This window comes from Phyllobates terribilis, unplaced genomic scaffold (genome assembly GCF_046119375.1).
Source record: "Phyllobates terribilis strain yellow unplaced genomic scaffold, ASM4611937v1 Scaffold_3__8_contigs__length_932513732, whole genome shotgun sequence".
NCBI lineage: Eukaryota > Metazoa > Chordata > Amphibia > Anura > Dendrobatidae > Phyllobates > Phyllobates terribilis.
The window spans coordinates 474,209,754-474,236,054 of record NW_027362763.1 but is presented as its reverse complement, the minus strand read 5'-3'; the positions used below and the strand labels follow the sequence as shown (position 1 = coordinate 474,236,054).

The window sequence follows — 26,301 nt, the reverse complement described above, 5'->3', positions numbered from 1 at the left end:
GCCTCGGCAACTTCACCTTCAGAAGTAATCCAGGGAACAGGGCTAGCTAGGGCGCCCCTAGTGTTAGGGACAGGGAAGGAGCCCCTGGTCCCGGGATACCCGACAACAGTCGTGACAGATGACCTATTCTGAGATAGGTCGTCAATATCACAAAGCCAGAAAACCCCTAGAACAAGCACAGCAGCTCTTTACAGATTTTCTCTGCACAGCACCATTCTCATCCTAGCTCTGGAAGTATATATTTTTAACTAGTGAAAAAAAATCATAAAAAAGTGAAGGCAAAGTGATAAGTCTCTGTATATCAAAATTTCTGCACATACAATGAATGGCATGTTATCTTCATTTAACCCTAGATATCCCGTAGTGCTTATTTTAATGGGAAAAGCTTTGTTGCATCCAGTCAAAAACTGGCACCATTTGATGCTTTTGAAGGAGGTTTTAGTTTCAAAACACTACAACCCAGTGGTCTGTTGCTTTACCATTCCGATGGGGTGAGTAGAAATCTGTTATAACGATCATAGTCATGTTTCTCATATACAGTATATGAAAATTTGGATCAAGATATGCATTTAGTAACATTGTTGTCATTACAAAATGTATCAGTTCAGTGCATCTCTGCTGTCCTACTTTTAGCAATACTAGTGAATGTATAATTAATACTGGTTTCTCAAACTTAGAATTTTTAAAGTATGCTTAAAGGGGTGTTCCCATCTCCAAGATCCTATCCCAATATGTAGCAGGTGTAATAATAATAATATTATCAAGTATCTCCAATTAGAAATGTCGTATAGTTTTTATGATTCGTCATGTCTCATTCATTATGTGCAGGATATTGCAGGACCCTAGGTATCCATGGTTACGACCACTAGCAACTAGCTGTCACTATATCAGTGGTCGTAACCATGGATACATATGGTCCTGCAATGCCCTGCACATGAGGAAAGAGACATAGCAAAAAAGAATAACTATACTACATTTCTAATTGGAGGGATTTGCTAATATTATTATTACTCCTACTACATATTGGAATAGGATCTTGGAGATGGGAATACCCCTTTAATGTCAAACCCTATTTTACAGTATTTATATTGGCAGTGGTGGAAACTGATTTAGAGAGGGCTCACCTTCCGTTCATTCATAAACTACATGTTCATTTTTGCAGCTATTCATTTTATATACTGTACAATATAAGGAATTCTGCCAGCTATTATATATGACTACTCCAGCTATATACTGTAGATGTATCTAATTGAGATAAAGTATATAGCATACTTACTATTATTGTAGCTGTATAATACAATACTGCCATATCATACGCATAAATAGTGTCACTATACTAAAGTGCAAAAAGAAAAGACACATAAAGAAAGCCGCACACATCCACATATACAAAAATGTTTCTGCTTGATTTATACTACAAAGCTCCAGACACTTAACCCAAGTGCAGGCGATGGTTAACGCACATGATAAACTCAATAGTAACAAAAACAAAAAGAGCACTGTTTTTTTCAATGAAGACATAATAATACATCAAAAGAAATAATTAAATGAATAAAAAGAATGTGAATTGCATAAATTAGTGCAGTATCAAAAAATAAAGTGCAATTAAGTACAACCCCAGTTCCAAAAACATTGGGACTCTGGGTAATATGCATAGAAAAAAGGTCGAAAAAGGTTTGTAAACCTCTTACAGCAATATTTTATTCACAGCAGAACATAGAACACAGATCAGAAGTTGAAAGAGATTTTTCCATTTAACTTGGAAGAATGTACTTATTTAGAAATTGATTTTGGAATTGGGGTTGTAATGTAGGAACCAACATTAAAGTGCAATGCTCATTTGTTAAAGTGTCAAGTGGTGATTAAGACCCTTTGTGAATTGACATAGGACTTAATCAATGTCACTGTACTGTATACAGAAATAGTACTACTAACCGTACATCTAAATAGTACTTCTATACTGTACACAAATAATGTCAAACATACAGTACTTTGAATATAGATCATTTCATATAGTACTGTGCACATAAACAGTCCTATTACATACTGTGCACAGAAAATTGATCACCATATATACTGATCTAGGAAAGATTAACTTGACTTAGATAACAGCAAATTGATTTCACGGCACAAAAAAGTGTCATTCCACATCTAACTTAACATTGGTCAATGGCCTGTAACCATGAAAATGCAGTCTAATCTGCAGGCATTATGTTATAGAGCAGGGGGAGCTGAGCAGATTGATATATAATTTCATATAACTTGTGTTTTCATCATCTAATCCTCTGCTTTTTCTGAAATTTTCAGTCCAGTGGGCGGTCCAATCAGTGACTGACAGCTACTTCTGTATGCACTCTTAAATAAAGACGGCTGTCAGTCACTGATGGCTCCGCCCATTGGACTGAAAATTTCAGAAAGAGCAGAGGATTAAATGATGAAAAAAACAGGTTATACTGAATCATTTCTCACGAAACTATTTATCAATCTTCTCAGCTCCCCCTGATCTATAACATGGTGCCTGCAAATTGGACTGTATTTTCATAGTGACGGGATCCTTTTAAGTTATCTTAGTCCTCTTAAGTGAGAATATTCTGTGACAAGTTATCAAGATGGTGCAGTTGTGAAAGATAACCTTTGCTACCTCTGTAAATAATCCTACCAGGATCTCTACACACAGAAATAATAGTACTAACTGTACACATAAATAGTGCTATTGTAGAGTGCATTTACACTGCCCAATTATCATGAATGAGCATTCCTAATAACGCCCATTTTCCAATTAATCAGACAGAGCAAACAACAAACAAATCGGTCGTTCATCAGGTGAAATTATTTTTAAGCTTGCTTAAAAATGATCATTCTCGGCAGCACATCATCCTGTGTAAATAGGACATGTGCTGCCGAGAACAATGATAGTCTATGCACATTGACGATCTATTACTGATCATTCTGTGCACATATGAAGTGCGGTCTGCTTGTCTAAACAAGCTGTTAAATGACTGGTGATAGGCAGTGTGTAACAGCCTCCCTCGGCTAGGGTAATCAACCAATATAGCTGAAAAATAATACTGCTGTACCGTACATATAAATAATGCTGTTCTATACTGCACATATAAACACTGCTATACTAATAGAGATAACATTTTTATTGTGCATATAATCTCTGATCATATCACTGTTTTGACTTCTGTTTATAAAAGTATTTTTGCCCTAAAGGGACAATATCGACCTAGTCGTAATAATTTTTATACATTATATAGTTGAAAGAGATATGGTGCACCATCCTGCAATATCCCCATCATACTGGTGATTTTTTAATCACCGTATCTAAACATGCATATTATGTCTGTATTTGTTTTAATTTTAGGCTGATGTTTTTTCGGTTTCAATGGATAATGGTGCTGTAGTCTTAAATGTAAAGGACATAAAGGTGCAGTCCAAAAATATGCTTTATAATGATGGCCACAATCACTTCATTGTTGCTTCTGTAACACCAACAAGGTACAGTTATTTGTTCCTCACTGATCTTGCATTCCTTCCCTTTTATAATGAATATTAAATTATATTTTTTCTTATGCATTCACTACAATGGTAGTCAATAGTTTTAGGTTTTATTTAATGTCTACAAATACAAGTGCCGATTGCGGCATTATGTCAGTACAGACATAAGTTGGTCATCAAATGCAAAGGGAGCTGTCAGCAGAGAATCTTGATGACTCGCATTTCAAGTGCATTTAGCGTGACAGAACATTCCACAGACATTCATTAATAATTCAGAGCAAGATCGGAATGCACTGCTCGGACTGGGTGGCAGCTCTCTCGGCCCAGGCGTGACAGGTGCATAGAAATACATGAAGTTGTCACGCTCAGGTCGGGAGAACCGCCAGCCAGTTCATGCACTGCATTCAGATCTCGGTCTGATTTATTTGGCCGTCTGACTGCGCCCTTAGACTGAACAAACAGACTCTGTGTTACACTGCAGACCTCTAAATTCATGCATAATAACAACGCAGAAGTCGAGATAAAGCTACTTTCATCATTTACCGTTGTAAATCTATGTAGTGCTATCTTAATTTAAATAAAATAAAAATAATAATTCTACACATTTTTTTACAACTTTTGCAGCTATTAAAAATACAATACAATTTACTAGTATTGCTTCCCTTTGATATTGGCTAATGTCATCACGATTAACACATGTATTTGTGCCTGTAGGTATCATCTGCTGATAGATGAGACAGACATTAGTTTCCAGGACCATGATAAAAAAGAGTCAAACCTTCCAGCGGCAAAAAAGTTCTACTTCGGCGGTTTCCCGAATGGTGTGTCACAAGCTAATTTTTCAGGGTGCATTAGTAATGCTTACTTCTCCAGGTATGGTATTTCGTAATTTCTATGACACTTGTGATGGAAACGTGCCCCTCTCCCCACCTTTCTATTATATCTAACTCATTACACCACCCTAGACCTGCAGGGATGTAGCTATAACTTCTTTACTATTTAAGAACTTCACAAATTAGGCTAGAGCACTATAACATCACAACACCAGCAAATCATCCTAAATCACTGTTTTATATTGAGTGGCCCATGATTAATTCGTTACAATGAATTTACAATGGAGGAGGGGGCATTCATTAAGTATGAAGGAAAGGTGAATCTGGCATCTAAACAGGAAAGGGTTATTTTCAGTTAGAGTAGTCAAACTCTAGAAGGCCTTTACACAAAAGATACTAATGGAAGATACTATATCAAAAGGGCTGCATTATTTTCTCACAACAACAAACATTGTGTGTTATATATAAGAAATGGAGAATGCATAACTGGTAAAGAAAGGCTGAACTTGATGGATCTTTGTTTTTTTCAACCTATGTAACTGACTTGAAAGAAGCCTGTAATCCAAAAAATAATTCCACAGAAAAAGCTAAAAATTCTATCATACAAGTGTTACTCCAATTTCATAAAAATGTAAATAAAATTTAATAAAAACAATCAAACAAATGTATATTTACAATAAATATTGTATTGAGATACACAACTATACAATAAAACTAAAATTTTAAAGTTAGTAGTAAAAACAAGAAACAATGAGAGCAAGGGGAGGCCGATGAGAGACACAATGAAATTAAGAAAATAATACAAAGGGTGCCACCGAATGGCAGAATACTACCAAGGAATGATGATAACAGGTATGTATAGGCATATACAGTTATATGAAAAAGGTTGGGCACCCCTATTAATCTTAAGCTTAATGTTTTATAAAAATTGGTGTTTTTGCAACAGCTATTTCAGTTTGATATATGTAATAACTGTTGGACACAGTAATGTTTCTGCCTTGAAATGAGGTTTATTGTACTAACAGAAAATGTGCAATCTGCATTCAAACAAAATTTGACAGGTGCATAAGTATGGGCATCCTTATCATTTTCTTGTTTTAAATACTCCTACCTACTTTTTACTGACTTACTAAAGCACTTTTTTTGGTTTTGTAACCTCATTGAGCTTTGAACTTCATAGCCAGGTGTATGCAATCATGAGAAAAGCTACTTAAAGTGGCCACTTGCAAGTTGTTCTCCTGTTTGAATCTCCTCTGAAGAGTGGCATCATGGGCTCCTCAAAACAACTGTCAAATGATCTGAAAACAAAGATTATTCAACATAGTTGTTCAGGGGAAGGATACAAAAAGCTGTCTCAGAGATTTAACCTGTCAGTTTCCACTGTGAGGAACATAGTAAGGAAATGGAAGAACACAGGGACAGTTCTTGTTAAGGCCAGAAGTGGCAGGCCAAGAAAAACATCAGAAAGGCAGAGAAGCAGAATGGTGAGATCAGTCAAGGACAATCCTCAGACCACCTCCAGAGAGCTGCAGCATCAACTTGCTGCAGATGGTGTCACTGTGCATCGGTCAACTATACAACACACTTTGCACAAGGAGAAGCTGTATGGGAGAGTGATGCGAAAGAAGCCGTTTCTGCAAGCACGCCACAAACAGAGTCGGCTGAGGTATGCAAAAGCACATTTGGAGAAGCCAATTTCTTTTTGGAAGAAGGTCCTGTGGACTGATGAAACCAAGATTGAGTTGTTTGGTCATACAAAAAGGCGTTATGCATGGCGGCAAAAAAACACAGCATTCCAAGAAAAACACTTGCTACCCACAGTAAAATTTGGTGGAGGTTCCATCATGCTTTGGGGCTGTGTGGCCAATGCCGGCACTGGGAATCTTGTTATAGTTGAGGGACGCAGGGATTCCACTCAGTATCAGCAGATTCTTGACAATAATGTTCAAGAATCAGTGATAAAGTTGAAGTTACGCAGGGGATGGATCTTTCAGCAAGACAATGATCCAAAACACCGCTCCAAATCTACTCAGGCATTCATGCAGAGGAACAATTACAATGTTCTGGAATGGCCATCCCAGTCCCCAGACCTGAATATCATTGAACATCTGTGGGATCATTTGAAGAGGGCTGTCCATGCTCGGCGACCATCAAACTTAACTGAACTGGAATTGTTTTGTAAAGAGGAATGGTCAAAAATACCTTCATCCAGGATCCAGGAAGTCATTAAAAGCTACAGGAAGCGACTAGAGGCTGTTATTTTTGCAAAAGGAGGATCTACTAAATATTAATGTCACTTTTCTGGTGAGGTGCCCATACTTATGCACCTGTCAAATTTTGTTTGAATGCAGATTGCACATTTTCTGTTAGTACAATAAACCTCATTTCAAGGCAGAAACATTACTGTGTCCAACAGTTATTACATATATCAAACTGAAATAGCTGTTGCAAAAACACAAATTTTTATAAAACATTAAGCTTAAGATTAATAGGGGTGCCCAAACTTTTTCATATAACTGTATATATATAAAGTTAATTACAATGCAATTCTGCGAGTTATATATATAGAGATTTGGTGCAATATAATGCACAAAAATAAAACCAATAGTGAAGAGATAAAGATACATTATAATCAGATATACACAACAAATAATAATAGAATGCATCAATCTACTATATAATCGGCGCGAAATTGGCGCGAAATTTAAAACACCGCTGTCCTGAATTTAAAGTAGTGCACAACCCATTTAAACACTGCTTCGCTGATTAGTCGCGCCCGGTCGGCTGAATATATATTCTAGAATACCCGATGCGTTAAAATAGGGCCACCATCTAGTAAATAATAATAGAATGTGTCAATAAATACAAATATGTATTGTATATATGCATTTGTCTGATTTTGTATTGGAGTAACACTTCCCGTATATGAGATACTGTATATATATACCATCACACTCTGCTGATAGTGTTGTGTATGGTTAGCATTCGGCTTGCATTTTTTAGAGGGCGCACAAAGTTTATGAGGGAACTCTGCTGTCAAGGATGAGAAATGACCATATTCTGATGGAACTGTCGTATCAGAATATTCTTTGGGTGCAGTATAGCAGTAATATTTGTTTGATCAGTGTTATTGCATTATGTATATGTACTGTGCAATGGCATTAGCTATATGTACAGCATAGTAGCATTTTCTGTATACATATTTAATTTATAATGAGTTTTCAGATTTTTTTAAGTGAGTCAACAATTAAATTCAGACAGTAGAGTTATGCGTGTTGTAATAATATTTGTCATTCCTATTTCATAGAATTGACAGAGATGTAGAAGTTGAAGACTTTCAGAAATATACAGAAAAGGTTCAGGTATCTTTATATGGCTGTCCTATTGAGGCACCACCCATTGCTTTGACCCATAAACGTGGCAAAAACTCTTCAAAAGCTAAAGGAAAACAAAAGCATAGAGTAAGTCGTACTACAAATCTACTTTACATGGAATACATGTAATATATATGGAAAATACACTTTGCAAAACACTGCACAGGAATAACCAGATTGATTAAAACTTTGTTAGACAGTTGTTCTTATGATATTAAGTTTTTCAGGCTTCAAAACAGAGTTTTCAAGAGCTCCCCCCTCCACTCCATGCACCAGCAGTTGCAGCTGGTGGTATTTGTATATAGAGTTATATGACATGTAGACTTTGCAGCAGAGGTGACTGCTGTGGCTAGTGATTGGCTACCATGGTCACAGGTTGGTCACATTTCTTTGGTACAACAATCTAAACAAAGACTATGGGGACCACAGATCTTTTGGCAGAAAGGAATTGAGAGGACAGTAACTCACTATTTTAACTCGTTCACATGACTGTAATTTCGAGTGCTGTCCGTGAAAAAAACGGATCGCACTCGAACCAATATTATCCCATGAGGCAGTGCAGATGAACAATTTTTTTCACTAACTGAATCTGCATGTGAAAAAAAACGCAGCGTGCACTAGTTTCTTCCGTAAATTGGATGAGACTCACCCATTAAAGTCTTGTATGAAAAAGTTAGGATGCCATACGGAGACGCAGCATAGAACCTGATTTTTACGGATACATTTCAATTCCGTAACATAGGAAACTGCAAATGGTCTTGTAAATGATTAATAGCTGCTGTAAAAAAACAGACTGCACATGGATGACAAGTGAGAAAAAAATTGTCCCACCTTTCTGGATGAAACTCTGAACAATTTTTTGTATGCTTGTGTGAACCTACCCTTGGTTTGTGTTTTTAATCCATATATAGTTAAAAGCCAAATTATGCTGCCCAATTATCACCATAATTGTCTAGTTTACAATAGATCAAAATTATCATTCGCCAGTAAATGATTGATTTTAGACAATAGCATTGATGCAAAAATGATCATTAACATGTGTCAAAAATAACTATTGTTAGGCAACAATGACACTCCTCATCCGGACTAAACTCTTTACCAATGGCCACAAGGAACATCCTGAAGAGTTGTCTATCAGATTGTGGGCAACAACAGTAGTGAGACATTTGCACATTTTTTCAAAGCCCATAGTAATCGCTTTAAGATTCAGTGTCTGTCAGTAAATGTTTAGCAAATTTCTTCCTAAACAAGTTTACGTGAGTAGACAAGAGCAACACATCATTGCCTCCAACACAATCCTGGATCAGTTTGATGAGATAACGTCTTACTGTCACCGCTGTAGAGAGGACGCAGATGCCTTCAAAGCCTTAAAAAATGACCAACATTCTATCAATTAGTAAAAGTTTATGGGCTGTCAGTAGAGTCGTTACTCATTTTTCACACATATATTAACTTTAAACCCTTTTTTCTTACATGATCATCATAGATTGGGAAACATAAAGCTGATCCTCCACAAGGCATTGTTGGTACAAAGAACATAAAAACAGAGGAGCAACCAGAAGTTATCTCTCAATGTTCATCAACCAGTGGACCAAGGGCAGTCAGAAATGCGTATCTGTATGGTGGAACAGCTAACAGTCACCAGGAATTCAATCACATTCCTAAACAATTCAATCAAAAGTAAGTTTTTATTCTACATTAGACCACCATACTTCTGTTGAACAAGTTGACCTCTTTAGCAATGAAATTAGATCATCATCGACTGCCCATAGACTATGAGCACACATTTAGTGTATTGGCAGGAAAAATGCTGAGTAAAATACGCTCACTTTAGAATACGTTTTTGATCTGTTTTTACTGCCATTTTTTTCCTATTTCTTTCAATGTGTGAAAACTCTGCAAAAACGTGAAAAAATGCTTTAAAAGGTTCAAATCTGCAAGGAAAAAATAAGCAACATGTGCATGAGTTTTCAGAAATCTCATTCACTTTGCGGTTCTCCGCAGCAAAAGCACGGCAAAAACACATGTGAACAAACCCATAGGCAGTTGGGAAAGCATGACAGTAAAATTGAGGATCACACTGGAACGTTAGGTGATGCACTCAATGCTTTCTATTTTTACTGTGTATGGTCATGAACTTTATATGTATATGTCATATACTGTATGATCCATTATATATGTTGACTTGATATATATACATTGTTGTGCAAGATCATGGGATAAAATACATTTTTTATTTTATATTTCTGACAGGTCTGAAATATCTTTCCGCTTTCGGACACATTCTTCCCATGGAATGATCTTCTATGTGTCAGATGAGGATGAAGACAACTTTATAACACTTTTCCTTGCGAATGGTCAACTACATTTTAAGTTTAATGTTGGTGTACAAAAGCTGTCAATTAGGAGCCAAGAGAAATACAATGATGGCACGTGGCACACTGTAAGTCATAATCATTTGAAAAGTCTATATATATACAAACAGTCATGGTCAAAAGTGTTGGCACCCTTAAAATTGTTCCAGAATATGAAGTATTTTTTATTGCAATTACACGTTTTGTGATACACATTTATTTCCTTTGTGCATATTGGAAAAATACAAAAAAAAAACAGAAAAAAAAGGCAAATTGGACATAAATTCACACAAAACCCAAAAATGGGCTGGTCAAAATTGTTTCAAGCATGTGGCAAGTAACATATGTGGGCAATATGAAAATCACACCTGAAACCAGATAAAAAGGGGAGAAGTTGACTTAATATTTGCATTTTGTGTATGTGGGTGCCACATTAAGAATGGCGAACAGAAAGAGGAGAAGAGAAACACCAAGATAGAGCTGTTTGGTAAAGCACATCATTCTACTGTTTACTGAAAACGGAATGAGGCCTACAAATAAAAGAACACAGTACCTACAGTCAAATATGAGGTTCAAAGATGTTTGTGGGTTGTTTTGCTACCTCTGGCACTGGGTGCCTTGGCTGTGTGCAATGCATCATGAAATCTGAAGGTTACCAAAGGATTTTGGGTCGTAATATAATGACCAGTGTCAGAAAGTTGGGTTTGCGTCCTAGGTCACGGGTCTTCCAGCAGGACAATGACCCCAAACATACTTCAAGAAGCACCCAGAAATGGATGGAAACAAAGTGCTGGAGAGTTCTGAAGTGGCAATGAGTCTGGATCTCAATCTAAATCTAGATCTAAATCCCATTGAACACCTGTGGAGAGACCTTATAATTGCTGTTGGAGAAGGTAGCCTTCAAATATGAGAGACCTGGAGCACTTTGTAAAAGAAGAGTGGTCAAAAATTCCAGTTGAGAGGTGTAAGAAGCTTGTTGATGGTTATAGGAAGCAATTGATTGCAGTTATTTATTCCAAAGAGTGTGCAACCAAATATTAAGTTGAGGGTGCCAACAATTTTGTCTGCCCCATTTTTGAGGTTCTGTGCAATATGTCCATTTTGCCTTTTTTTCTCTTTTTTGTGTTCCAATACACACAAAGCAAATAAACGTGTATAATAAAAGATGTGTAACTGCAATTATCTGAGAGAAATACTTCAGTTTCTGAAACAATTTCAAGGGTGCCAACACTTTCAGCCATGACTGTATATCCACACTCGAAAATGTATTGTAAAGTATTGTAATCAACTTTTACGGAAAGACAAATACATAATTAACATAAAATCCCTGATTTTCAATACACTTTGTCCATCTGTCCATTTGTCAACAAGCTTTCGTATTTCCTCATTAAAAATATTTTAGGCTGAGATGCGCACCACAACTGCATCGCTGTTTTCACCTCTGTCAGATATGAATCTTCATTGTATTGTCATAGAACTTCTTTCATGGAATATAATCTACTGTCACTTGTCTATCCAACAGAATCAGTTCATGTACACGCTCAATGTTGTCATCAAGCCATGGACATGCATTTGGCTCCTTCTTCATAGCTGACACTTGTTCAACCATCCTTGAACTTCTCTATTCATGCCCACTTCTTCACGACACAACGCTTTCCCCCTACTGTGCATAAAATCTTGATTAAAAAGGAAGTCTGTCAGTAGGATCAACCGTCCAAAGCCATCTATATGGGCATGTAGATCATAGGAAGCTGAATAAATGGATACCTTGATATCTGCGATGTGATACCTTCCAGAAAAATACAATTTTTTTTTATGTAAATGAACTGACAAGAACACAGATCTGCATGTAAATCTGCCTTCAGAGCTAATTTTTAATAAAAGCATGTGTTACCAGTGTGAGACATGTAATGACTTACACTTTTCTCTTGCTGTAGAACGGTGTATGATTATGAGCTCAGAGCTAACAGTACAGCAGAGCTAACACCAAACAGTAGAATAACACAGTACAGCAGAAGTGAAGTTTGTCCCATTACAAACATTTGCAGCAGCACTTGTCCTCACACAGTAGTGGTAGCTCTTCTGCAGAGCTGTGCCTGATTATAGCCTACACAATATAGCAGAACTATGTTTAATTGCCAACACAACAAGCACATTTGCAGTGGTCTTCGCTAACTGTTGTGAGCTCTGCTGTACTTCCCTTTCCCCTCACTGACTGCCCGTGAAATGGAAGCTAAAGCACTGTGAGAGGACTGAAGTAGTAAATGTTTTTGCAATGAGATAAAGTTCACTTCTCCTGTACTGTGTTAACACTGATCTCACTGCAGAGCTGTGTGTAATTATGAGAGCAGACTGTTAGTTATTACATGGTTCACACTGGTAACACCCCCTTCCATTTAAAATAAGCTCCGGAGACAGGTTCTCAGGGAGATCCGGCCCATAGATCTTAAAAGGTCATTTACGTATTAATTAAAATGTGGATTTCTCTGGAATAAGACATCAGATCGTAGATATCAAGGTAACAATGCAGTCACCTTTCTATGACCTACATGTCCATATAGATTAGAAGGGTTGATTCTGCTGACAGATTCCTTTTAAATATTGGCACACCCACAGCAAACAAAAATCAAATCATTGCACACTGCTCTTCTTTTGTGCAAATCATAAGTGAGGCAGCCATTGTTTCTCGCAGAACAGTCACAAATGCTACTGTGCAGGTTTGAACATGTTACGTCAGTTCAACTGGGGGAGAGCAAACTGGTGCGGAAAGCGCTGATAAGACAACAGAAGTTTTAATATAACTGAAGTGTGGAATATTCTTGACTATCGTGTGTGTGTGTATATATATGGATTCTTATAGTGGAAGTATGGATTATATGAGTTAGATGTTCATCAATAGGGTAAAAGGTATCCTTTGAAAGTACATCTAGAACAGGGATGTCAACTCAAACACACAGAGGGCCAAAATGAAAAACTTGGACAAAGTCGCGGGCCATCCAGTATACAGTATAATGGGCCCCACAGAATCCTCCATACAGTATAATGGGTCCCACATAGTCCTCCATACAGTATAATGGGTCCCACATAGTCCTCCATACAGTATAATGGGCCCCACATAGTCCTCCATACAGAATAATGACCCCACATAGTCCTCCATACAGTATAATGGGCCCCACATAGTCCTCCATACAGAATAATGGGCCCCACATAGTCCTCCATACAGAATAATGGGCCCCACATAGTCCTCCATACAGTATAATGGCCCCACATAGTCCTCCATACAGAATAATGACCCCACATAGTGCTCCATACAGTATATTGGCCCCACATAATCCTCCATACAGTATAATGGGTCCCACATAGTGCTCCATACAGTATAATGGGCCCCACATAGTCCTCCATACAGAATAATGACCCCATATAGTACTCCATACAGTATAATGGGTCCTACATAGTCCTCCATACAGTATAATGGCCCCATATAGTACTCCATACAGTATACTGGGCCCCACATAGTCCTCCATACAGAAGAATGACCCCACATAGTGCTCCATACAGTATAATGGCCCCACATAATCCTCCATACAGTATAATGGCCCCATATACAGTACAGACCAAAAGTTTGGACACACCTTCTCATTTAAAGATTTTTCTGTATTTTCATGACTTTGAAAATTGTACATTCACACTGAAGGCATCAAAACTATGAATTAACACATGTGGAATTATATACTTAACAAAAAAGTGTGAAACAACTGAAAATATGTCTTATATTCTAGGTTCTTCAAAGTAGCCACCTTTTGCTTTGATGACTGCTTTGCACCCTCTTGGCATTCTCTTGATGAGCTTCAAGAGGTAGTCACCGGTAATGGTCTTCCAACAATTTTGAAGGAGTTCCCAGAGATGCTTAGCACTTGTTGGCCCTTTTGCCTTCACTCTGCGGTCCAGCTCACCCCAAACCATCTCGATTGGGTTCAGGTCTGGTGACTGTGGAGGCCAGGTCATCTGGCATAGCACCCCATCACTCTCCCTCTTGGTCAAATAGCCCTTACACAGCCTGGAGGTGTGTTTGGGGTCATTGTCCTGTTGAAAAATAAATGATGGTCCAACTAAACGCAAACCGGATGGAATAGCATGCTGTTGCAAGATGCTGTGGTAGCCATGCTGGTTCAGTATGCCTTCAATTTTGAATAAATCCCCGACAGTGTCACCAGCAAAGCACCCCCACACCATCACACCTCCTCCTCCATGCTTCACGGTGGGAACCAGGCATGTAGAGTCCATCCATTCACCTTTCATGCGTCGCACAAAGACACGGTGGTTGGAACCAAAGATCTCAAATTTGGACTCATCAGACCAAAGCACAGATTTCCACTGGTCTAATGTCCATTCCTTGTGTTCTTTAGCCCAAACAAGTCTCTTCTGCTTGTTGCCTGTCCTTAGCAGTGGTTTCCTAGCAGCTATTTTACCATGAAGGCCTGCTGCACAAAGTCTCCTCTTAACAGTTGTTGTAGAGATGTGTCTGCTGCTAGAACTCTGTGTGGCATTGACCTGGTCTCTAATCTGAGCTGCTGTTAACCTGTGATTTCTGAGGCAGGCGACTCGGATAAACTTATCCTCAGAAGCAGAGGTGACTCTTGGTCTTCCTTTCCTGGGCCGGTCCTCATGTGAGCCAGTTTCTTTGTAGCGCTTGATGGTTTTTGCAACTGCACTTGGGGACACTTTCAAAGTTTGCCCAATTTTTCGGACTGACTGACCTTCATTTCTTAAAGTAATGATGGCCACTCGTTTTTCTTTACTTAGCTGCTTTTTTCTTGCCATAATACAAATTCTAACAGTCTATTCAGTAGGACTATCAACTGTGTATCCACCCGACTTCTGCACAACACAACTGATGGTCCCAACCCCATTTATAAGGCAAGAAATCGCACTTGTTAAACCTGACAGGGCACACCTGTGAAGTGAAAACCATTTCCGGTGACTACCTCTTGAAGCTCATCAAGAGAATGCCAAGAGTGTGCAAAAGCAGTCATCAAAGCAAAAGGTGGCTACTTTGAAGAACCTAGAATATAAGACATATTTTCAGTTGTTTCACACTTTTTTGTTAAGTATATAATTCCACGTGTTAATTCATAGTTTTGATGCCTTCAGTGTGAATGTACAATTTTCATAGTCCTGAAAATACAGAAAAATCTTTAAATGAGAAGGTGTCTCCAAACTTTTGGTCTGTACTGTAGCACTCCATACAGTATAATGGGCCCCACATAACCCTCCATACAGTATAATGGCCCCACATAGTCCTCCATACAGTATAATGGCCCCAGATAGGGGTGGTGGTTCCTGCTTTGGCCCACGGGCCAGAGTTTGACATTTATGATCTAGAATGAATACAATTTTGACAATATTAAAGGTAGCCACACACGTTGTATTATCTTGACTCCTTTCAAAACATGTATTCTTGCTAAGCACACGTCTATTTCAATGTGGTTAGAGGGATAATCCACAGCAAGACCCCAATATGTCTGATCTTTCTTTCCCCTGAATTTGATGGTTCAATATACAATATATAGCCTAAGTGTATTGCATCAATGGCTAGGAGGAGACTTTTAAATGAGGAATTATTTTATTTAAATTATGAAATGACTGGAATTATTGTCATTCCAGTCATTTCATCATTTATATAAAGTAATTCCAAAGAGTCAAGTAGGTGATGGAGAATAACCTACAATTCAAAGTTTCAAATGAAATTGGAATAGCAAAATCAAATGAAGTAATGAGTGTCATAAAATAAAATAAAAGATTACACTGTATGGAAAAGGGAGAACAACCCCATTGTCATATGCCATTCACTCAAAGGAGCTGTGTCCATGCACCTTATCTTCTATCCAAAGGATAGGTGATATACGCAAGATAAACTTACTAAAAATGCACTATTTTGATGTATGTAAATCATCTTACTAATAAACTCTCTATTTTGCTTAGATAATATGCGTCCGTGAGATGAATAGGGGTAAACTAATAATCGATGGTCTACGAGTGCTTGAAGAAAGACTTCCTGTAGATCATGCTGTTTGGAATGTGAAGGCACCGCTTTACGTAGGAGGTGTAGCTCCTGAGAAAGCTATGAAGAATGTACAGGTACACTCAATATCCACCCTTAGTGGGGTATAATGGTCTAAGCAAGATATGATAACCCTTAGATCAATGTGGGTCCTAAAACCAGAATCAGGGACTTTCCCCTGGCTTTAGGACCCCGTCCTTGAGGATTTTAATAAAGCAGCTGGAATAAATGTGTATTGCCACTCCAAGCCTATAGCACTGATGATGATAGACGAGCATTACGCAGTGATCACCTATCATTGTATCAGCTGCTCAAGTCAACTCATCCTGTCCACCATCTTGCAGCCTGGGAACACACTTTCCCAGTTGTGGTGATAGGTGGGGTTCCCAGCAGTGGTACCCACACTGATCTAACAGTTATAACCTATCCAGGGTATAGGTGATAACTTTCGTCTTACGGGGGCCTTTTACTGAGAGAGCTTTGGTTCTTCTAGCTTTCTTCATTTTGATTGTATTACTTTTATGGCCTGATCAAAGTTGTCATTATCTGTCCAGTCATAAAAAGTAAAGTCATAGGCTATGTTCGCACATTGCATAAAAAAAACGCTGAAAAAATGCAAATCTTCAGCTGCATTTTACAGTACCAGCAAAGTCTATGAGATTCCAGAAATCTCATGCACACACCTTGTTTTTTTTTTATCAGTATTTTGCGCTTTGCATGTTTTTTTTGCACAGTAGAGCATGTCTCCTCTTCTTTTTTTCTGCATTGTTTCAGTGTTTTTCACCCATTGAAAGTAATGGGTGGTGAAAAAACGCTGAAAAACGCCTAGTGTGTACATAGCTATCAGGTTTTGCTGCGTTTTAAGTGAAAAAAAAGTACAGCATTACGTGAAACTCATTTATGTGAAACTCATTATGTAAAACTCACTTATTTTTGTGATTTTACCATCTTTTCTTGGTCACCTGAGATGGCAGTTTGGATTAAGACAGTTTAATTAAATTACTAACAAACGAAGTAGCAATATGCAACTTGTATGTGAACATGAAATATAAGAAATTTGAAAAGCATTACTGCTCTAGAAAATTGAAATAAATGAAAAAACTTAGCGCATAAATTGGCCAATTCATGTGTACTTGGTAGCCACGTTAAGGCATTTCTCGTCATAACAGGACCCTGTCAATATGAACTCCTCTGTAAGGGACAAAAGTCTGCTTGTGTGTGGGAAAGCAAGATCCTGCTGCAATTAAAACCACCTGTGGCATAGAGGCGGAGTGCTCAGTCAAAGCCTATACATGAAAACAGAAAAAACTAACTAGCACTTCGGAAACAAGAAATAGGTGTGTACAGGTGCTTACTAGGAGCAGCTACCTCCATATACAACTAAGCACCTGTATACACGTATTTCTTGTTTTGGAAGTGCTGGTCAGTTTTTTCAGTTTATTTAAATTAGTTATGTGTAAAATGTAAACATTGGCTGAGCTAGGTGTGAGATTGAACAATACCTGTGGCCCAGGAAGGTGAGAAATTGAACAATGCCTGAGCAATTTAATGACAGACCATAGTATAAAATAAATACTAGTAAACTCTATGCACTGCCAGTGTCTTAGAAAAACTATTCCTGAACAATTCACCCCCCCCCACTGTTACATTTGTAATTCTGGTTAATATGTATGGTTTCACATATGCCTTGCATTGGTCACCTGTGTTCATGCTTGTGTGGTGGAAGCAAAGCTGAACTTTGGGATCCTGGAAAGCGCACCAAAAAAACGCATTAAAACTTGCGTTTTTGACACAGCTTCTTTCCTGCCAAGAGATCAGGTTTTGCTGCAGAATAAGAACGCTGAAAAAACGCAATGTGTGAATATAGCCATAAAGTTGCATCTATAAAGTAAAACTAATATTTCCTATTTTAGATCTTCTGATGATATTAGATAAAGGGAACATCCGTGTATGTATGGGATTGCGTAATTAATCTGTGCAGACACCTAGGGTATAGAAATGGCAGAAAATCAGATATAGAATGGGAGAATTTTTATTTTTTTCCTACAAAATGATTATATATATATATATACCGTATATTCCGGCGTATAAGACGACCTGGTGTATAAGACGACCCCCCTACTTTCCTGTTAAAATATAGAGTTTAGGATATATTCACCGTATAAGACTACCCCTTTTCCAACGCATACCAAACACCGGTAAAAATTAAAAAAAAACAGATTTGAATTTAACATGGTCCTTTTTTAATTTAAATTCTTATGACATGCAGGTATATAGCAGGAAAACTGTCACTCATAAACATATTAAAATAGGGGGGACCCCACGTCATTTTTTGGGGGGGTCCCCCATTCTAATAGCTAGTAAAGGCTAGGTATTCAGCTGGGGGCTGATATTAGTAGCCTGGGAAGCTCCGTGGGTATTACCCCCTTCCCAGACTTCAAACATCTGCCCCAGCCGTCTGCTTAACCTCCGCTAGAGACTATAATGATGGTGGATCCCACGCCAATTTTCTTTTTAAAAAATCCTTTATTTTAACACTAAATGACAATTGAGGGGTTAATAAAGATGCAGTCCCTAAATTATTAATTTTGTAATTAATTTTTCCCAAAAATGTTGACGTGGGGCTTCGCCATATTTTTGTGTCCAGCCAGGTACAGCAGGCAGGAACGGGCTGCCCCCAACCACCAGCTGCCTATTTGTACCTGGCCGGACACAACAATATAGGGAAGCCCTTTTTTTTTTAATTATTTCATGAAATAATAAAAAAAAAAAATACGTGGGGCTTCGCCCTATTTTTGTGTCCAGCCAGGTACAACTAGGCAGCTGGGGGCTGGAATCTGCAGCGCAGGGAGGCCCAAGCTTTCTGGGCCCCCCCTGCTGCAAATTGCAGTCCGCAGCCACCCCGGAAAATGGCGCGTTCATAGAAGCGCCATCTTCTGGCGCTGTACCCAACTCATCCAGGGCCCTGGTGCGGTGGCTCACTGGGTAATAAAGGGGTTAGGGCCAGCTTGGCATTATCAGCTGGCCCTAAGCCCGAAATTCATGGGGTCACGCCAATATTAGACATGACCGCCATGAATTTCTAGTAAAGTAATTAAAAAAAACACAACACCCAGAATAAAGTCCTTTAATTGAAATAAAGACACAATTTTTTAATGTTCTAAATTAAACCATACTTACCATCACACCCATTCCAGCTGAAGCCAACGATCTCCTGCAATAAAAGTAAAATAATAAAGCAACCTCATCCTTACCTCTCCATGGTTCCCAGGACCGGTCCAGCTCTGCTACATTCACATGACAGGCTGGACCGCAGCAGAACGCTGCCGTTCAGCTTGCCATGCGGCAGACACTGAGAAGAGCAGGCATGCTTGTGCTCCTCAGTGTCTGACTGTGACGGCATCCAGATGAGCCGAGATCATGTCCAATGAACTCGGCTCACCTCATGCACGTCACTGACAGCGTGGGAAAATTCTCCTGCTCCCCGCATGCGCAGTAGAAGTTTCCCACGCTGTCAGTGACGGACGTCCAGGAGGTGAGCTGAGTTCATTGTCGGCTCATCTGGATGCCGTCACAGTCAGACACTGAGGAGCGCAAGCATGCCTGCCCTTCTCAGTGTCTGCGGGATGACAGGCTGGATGGCAGCGTTCTGCTGCGGTCCAGCCTGTCATCTCGATGTAGCAGAGCTGGAGCGGTCCTGGGAACCATGGAAAGGTAAGGATGAGGTTGCTTTATTATTTTTCTTTTATTGCAGGAGATCGTTGGCTTCAGCTGGAATGGGCGTGACGGTAAGTATGGTTTAATTTAGAACAATAAAGAATTGTGTGTTTATTTCAATTAAAGGACTTTATTCTGGGTGTTTGTGTTTTTTTTAACTTTGACTATGGGGTTAGTAATGGGGGTGTCTTATAGACGCCTCTCCATTACTAACCTGGGCTTGATGTCAGCTGGCATTATAAGCTGACATCAACCCCAGCCCTATTACCCCCTGCCACCGCACCAGGGCAGCGTGGAAGAGCGAGGCTAAGTGCCAGAATTGGCGCATCCTATGGATGCGCCATTTCTGGGGCGGCTGACGGCTGGTGTTTCTAGCCTGGGAGGGGGCCAATATTCATGGCTCCCTTCCTGGGCTATTAATATCAGCCCCCAGCTGTCTGCCTAGCCTTTGCTAGCTATTAAATTAGGGGGGACCCCACGTCATTTTTTTGGGGGGGTTCCCCATTTTAATAGCTAGTAAAGACTAGGTATTCAGCTGGGGGCTGATATTAGTAGCCTGGGAAGCTCTGTGGGTATTACCCCCTTCCCAGGCTTCAAACATCTGCCCCAGTCGTCTGCTTAACCTCCGCTAGAGCCTAAAATTAAGGGGAACCCCACGCCAATTTTTTTAATAATAAATCCTTTATTTTAATACTAAATGACAAGTACAGTAATCAACACTGTCACTGTACTTCATATATATGTGACTGACATGTTTCTATCTATCTAATCTATGTGTGAAGCTCTATTCTGTCTGTTATAAATTGTCGGGTACAGATGCTGAATTGCCGGCCGGCTTTCTTAAAGAGACGGTGCATGAAAACACTATTATTTGTTTTAATAAATCCTTTACACTAAATGACAAGTACAGTAAGCAATACTGTCACTGTACTTCATATATATGTGACTGACATGTTTCTATCTATCTAATCTATGTGTGAAGCTCTATTCTTTCTATTCTAAATTGTCGGGTGCCGGCTTATGCCGCTGCTGAATTGCCGGCTTTTCATATATTGTCACAGAAGCGATGCGAACTTCCCAGCTCCGGACACAGCGCAGCGCTTCTGTGACAAGTGAAAGCTGTCGGCACAGAAGCCCTGCGCTGTGTCCGGAGCTGGGAATACGCAGCGATGTGTCAGTTTCAGCACAGAAGCGCTGACTGTCTGGACCTACCGCCGCCGTATTTTAACTCCCTCCACCTTATATTAACTCCGACATGGCAGGGATACGGCCACGGCAGCTTATTAACACCCCCAGAGTATCCCCGCATGTCAATTTCTGAAAGTTCAAAAGCATTACCGGCGTATAAGACGACCCCAGACTAGACAGAAGATTTTTCAGTCTTCAAAAGTCGTCTTATACGCCGGAATATACGGTATATATATATATTTATATACACACTGCTTTTAATGAAAATTAAACAGAACTTCAGGAGAAAATATTTTGATAGGTATCAGTTTAAAGCTGTGTGTACATTTATATGCTTAGAGCTGCATATAATTGCATATGTTTGATTTTTCTTTTAGATTGATTCAGTGTACAGTTTCAATGGCTGCCTTGGAGATCTGCAGCTGAATGGGCACTCTGTACCTGATCCATCCCAGACATTTAGTGTGACACCTTGTTTTGAAGGCCCTATGGAATCCGGAACCTATATTTCTGCAGAAGGAGGATATGTCATTTTAGGTAATGACCTGATGAAGTGAAACACTGTTCTACAGCACTCAGGCCCTGCCTGGTATGTCTTCACAAAAGAATTTCTTTCATATAATGATGAGAGGCAATACAGCAAAGCCCACACCAGCCTGTAATGACATCTGATCCCACCAAAGCCAGTGCAGCATGAACACTAGTACTGCAAAAAAAGCATAAAACAACATCATAAAAATAACTTTCTCTCGACAGATCATAGAGTGACTAGTCATCGTAGAGTGACTAGAAGTTGCTCTACCATTAGAAACAGATATTATTATGACACATATTAGACTTGTGATTGATGTGCAAATAGTCTCTTCAGAGAGGAAAAGGAAATTAACTCTAGTGCCACCTACTGGAAGTAGCAATCCTAAAAGTCAACATAGGCCTTTGCCACATGCCTAAGAAGCCAAACCAGAGCCTCTGTTAGCAGACATGTGTTTTTGGATATTTACCCCTCCTCGGTGCAAAGCAGGAGCTCTGATTTAGCTGGGCGAGATTACTCTGACAAAGGGTGTAAGGGAGAACATTTCTCTTGGGGAGAGTGCTAAGCCGGCGAAAGGAGACTTATAGGCCATGCAATGCTCCCTCTTGGCCATTAAATATGCAGATTGTCTCTTCAAAGAGGAAGAGGACATGAATCGTAGTGCCACTTATTGGATATAATAATCCTTTAAAAGTTAATATCAACTCTTTAAGGAACCTTGCCACTTGACTTAAGAAGTCAAATTAGATACTTCATTTGCAGACACGTTTCGAGGTGTTTGCCCTCATTATTGATTCACATTTTGCAGAACCAAAAAACAAATTCAAAAGATGAACAATTAGTATTTATTAGTGATGTCTGAAATATAGGAGATAACCTGGATATGCTCGCTCACAGTAAGGTATTTTTTGTTTTGTAGAAGAATCCTTCGATACCGATGTAAAATTTGAATTTGTAGTCGAAGTTCGTCCAAGGAGCAGCTCTGGTATTTTATTCCATATTCAAAATACGCATGGAGAATACCTAAACCTGCACATGAAGGATGGACAGGTATTGAAATATAACACGACGGAAAGTGACTTGCTATAATCAAGCTTTACAGGTCAGATAATATATTTTATTACTTATTTTTCAATATAGGTTGTAGTCAAAGTGAAGTTTGGCAATAAAGAGTTTTCTACGCATGTTGTTCCGAAGCAGAGTCTCTGTGATGGACAGTGGCATCGAATTGCAGGTTTGTAAAATGTCACATTTTTGTCCCATACTACCAGCTTCCTGCTTGCTGGTAGGTGGTGCGCTCCTAATTGATCATTTGGACCATTGGCTCTTTCCAATGCTGAGAGCAGATCCAGCCAGCTGCATAGCAGTGCTTACAAGCTCTATAGAAAAGAGCTTGTAAGCATTGCGGAGTTAGTTTGTAACCTAGGCTATAAGCAGTACACAAAATTAAAAATCCCTCCATTATTGAGAATGTAGCAGATTGTTAACAAGTAAGTTGCAAAGTAACTTGATTTTACAAGCAGTTTTCTATTTACCTATTTAATATAATGAAACCCTGTAAAAATGGCTTTTCTGTAGGATGTTAAAACTATTATAATTTAGGTGTGCATTATCAATATACAGTACAGATCAAAAGTTTGGACACACCTTCTCATTTAAAGATTTTTCTGTATTTTCATGACTTTGAAAATTGTACATTCACACTGAAGGCATCAAAACTATGAATTAACACATGTGGAATTATATACTTAACAAAAAAGTGTGAAACAACTGAAAATATGTCTTATATTCTAGGTTCTTCAAAGTAGCCACCTTTTGCTTTGATGACTGCTTTGCACACTCTTGGCATTCTCTTGATGAGCTTCAAGAGGTAGTCACCAAAAATGGTTTTCACTTCACAGGTGTGCCCTGTCAGGTTTAATAAGTGGGATTTCTTGCGTTATAAATGGGGTTGGGACCATCAGTTGTGTTGTGCAGAAGTCAGGTGGATATACCGCTGATAGTCCTACTGAATAGACTGTTAGAATTTGTATTATGGCAAGAAAAAAGCAGCTAAGTAAAGAAAAACGAGTGGCCATAATTACTTTAAGAAATGAAGGTCAGTCAGTCCGAAAAAATGGGAAAAAAAAGTGCAGTTTCAAAAACCATCAAGCGCTACAAAGAAACTGGCTCACATGAGGACCGCCCTAGGAAAGGAAGACCAAGAGTCACCTCTGCTTCTGAGGGTAAGTTTATCCAAGTCACCAGACTCAGAAATCGCAGGTTAACAGCAGCTCAGATTAGAGACCAGGTCAATGCCACACAGAGTTCTAGCAGCAGACACATCTCTACAACAACTATTAAGAGGAGACTTTGTGCAGCAGGCCTTCATGGTAAAATAGCTGCTAGGAAACCACTGCTAAGGACAGGCAACAAGCAGAAGAGACTTGTTTTTGCTAAAGAACACAAGGAATGGACATTAGACCAGAGGAAATCTGTGCTTTGGTCTGATGAGTCCAAATTTGAGATCTTTGGTTCCAACCACCGTGTCTTTGTGCGACGCAGAAAAGGTGAACGGATGGACTCTACATACCTGGTTCCCACTGTGAAGCATGGAGGAGGAGGTGTGATGGTGTGGGGGTGCTTTGCTGGTGACACTGTTGGGGATTTATTCAAAATTGGAGGCATACTAAACCAGCATGGCTACCACAGCATCTTGCAGCGGCATGCTATTCCATCCGGTTTGCGTTTAGTTGGACCATCATTTATTTTTCAACAGGACAATGACCCCAAACACACCTCCAGGCTGTGTAAGGGCTACTTGACCAAGAAGGAGAGTGATGGGGTGCTACGCCAGATGACCTGGCCTCCACAGTCACCAGACCTAAACCCAATCGAGATGGTTTGGGGTGAGCTGGACCACAGAGTGAAGGCAAAAGGGCCAACAAGTGCTAAGCATCTCTGGGAACTCCTTCAAGATTATCGGAAGACCATTTCCAGTGACTACCTCTTGAAGCTCATCAAGAGAATGCCAAGAGTGTGCAAAGCAGTCATCAAAGCAAAAGGTGGCTACTTTGAAGAACCTAGAATATAAGACATATTTTCAGTTGTTTCACACTTTTTTGTTAAGTATATAATTCCACATGTGTTAATTCATAGTTTTGATGCCTTCAGTGTGACTGTACAATTTTCAAAGTCATGAAAATACAGAAAAATATTTAAATGAGAAGGTGTGTCCAAACTTTTGGTCTGTACTGTACCTATATATTTTCATACACAAAAGCTGAAAATCATTAAACTATAATAGATACATTTAAAGGGCATCTCCACCTAAATTACACCAGGAGCAAACAAATATTATGGGAATCCATATAGAATAAATGAGAACCATTCTTGATACTTATTCTTACCAAAATTCTCAATCCAAAATATGGGACATTTAAGCCTGATCCCTAGGATCAATTGGCAATAACCTCAAACCACCCACTTATGGGGATGATCTTGCTAAGCCATGCCTTTTTTCACGGACCGGTTCACAGAAGTGTCTCGGCCAGTACACTCATGTTCCATGCACCACCCAAGATTTTAGGATGAGAAGGTTTCATCTCGTATTTCTCGCTCCCATAGCCAACAGTGGCATAAGCATAACCCTAGCTTACCTCCCCAAATGTTGGCCAACACTGTAGTGCATGCGGATAAAGGGATAGGTGGATGTGTAAAGTATTAACCTGAGCTGGAGCCCCAAATAGCAGCTTCTATGAAATGCACACACTTGACAGCTGGTTATGTGGGGGTTAAGGGTGTGCATAGAAGAGGACACTTTAATCCCATGTAACTGATACCTATTATCCAATGTGTCTTTCATTCAGATTTTCTGCTTCCAGTAAAATTATTTATATTTCAAAAACATATTCATAAAATGTACCATAATTTATATAAATGTATGATTTATAATAATTTTAAATGATTACTAATCTCCACGTGTATTCTTACAGTTATCAGGGATGGAAATGTGGTGCAACTGGATGTGGATTCGGAGATAAACCATGTTGTCGGACCTCTGAATAGAAAGCTAGTCAATCTCAAAGAGCCTATATTTGTTGGAGGTGTACCAGGTATACATGTTTTAGTATAATTTTTACATAAAAAGTCTCACTTTAGGTTTACCATGGACAGTTCCTGATATTTTATTTTCTCCCACATCTTTAGATCCTTTGCTTGCACCAAGTCTGACCACAAGAAGTTCCTTCAATGGCTGTATCCGCCACTTTGTGATAGACAAGAGACCCGCGAGCTTCAGTAAAGCATCCTTTGTCAATGGGGCAGTCAGCATTAATACTTGTCCTTCATTCTAAGTCACTGTGTACAATAAAATATTGTTTGTTCTTACTTTACATTGTTTTACTACAATTCATTGGTAAGAAAGCTATAAAAGTTAATAAAATACCACAAGCTATAAAGTATAATAGCTTATTACTAGCATATGTCAATTCTGCTACTAGGTATTAGGTACGAGCTACATATAATATGTGATACCAGATTATTAGACATTTTGGAATCCTCAAAAAAATATAATATGCATTATATCTGGTAATAATACATGTAAGAAAAAAAACTCCCCTCTTGGACTGCTATCTAGTAAGGGACAGAAAACATTTCATGAGCCGCGCTTATTTATTAACCCTTGTCAGACATCCATGTATCGCCCTCTAGTGTTTCTCTGGCTTCCTAAGATGCATGCCATGGGCCACTCAGCTGGATA

At 39.0% G+C, this 26,301-nt stretch overlaps 1 protein-coding gene across 1 annotated transcript in view; it reads left to right on the top strand.

Moving 5' to 3' along the window:
- Window positions 1-25,933, top strand: part of LAMA4 (laminin subunit alpha 4) — a 192,251-nt gene extending 166,318 nt beyond the window's left edge. The window contains exons 29-40 of the mRNA XM_073675872.1: window positions 354-491; window positions 3,368-3,501; window positions 4,216-4,374; window positions 7,642-7,795; window positions 9,195-9,388; window positions 9,962-10,151; window positions 16,045-16,200; window positions 21,406-21,565; window positions 22,480-22,610; window positions 22,701-22,794; window positions 25,535-25,654; window positions 25,749-25,933. Of these exons, the coding sequence (XP_073531973.1) occupies window positions 354-491; window positions 3,368-3,501; window positions 4,216-4,374; window positions 7,642-7,795; window positions 9,195-9,388; window positions 9,962-10,151; window positions 16,045-16,200; window positions 21,406-21,565; window positions 22,480-22,610; window positions 22,701-22,794; window positions 25,535-25,654; window positions 25,749-25,894 (1,776 nt within the window). The 3' untranslated portion in view covers window positions 25,895-25,933. The remainder of the gene's footprint in view (window positions 1-353; window positions 492-3,367; window positions 3,502-4,215; window positions 4,375-7,641; window positions 7,796-9,194; window positions 9,389-9,961; window positions 10,152-16,044; window positions 16,201-21,405; window positions 21,566-22,479; window positions 22,611-22,700; window positions 22,795-25,534; window positions 25,655-25,748) is intronic.
- The last annotated feature ends 368 nt before the right edge of the window (window positions 25,934-26,301 follow it).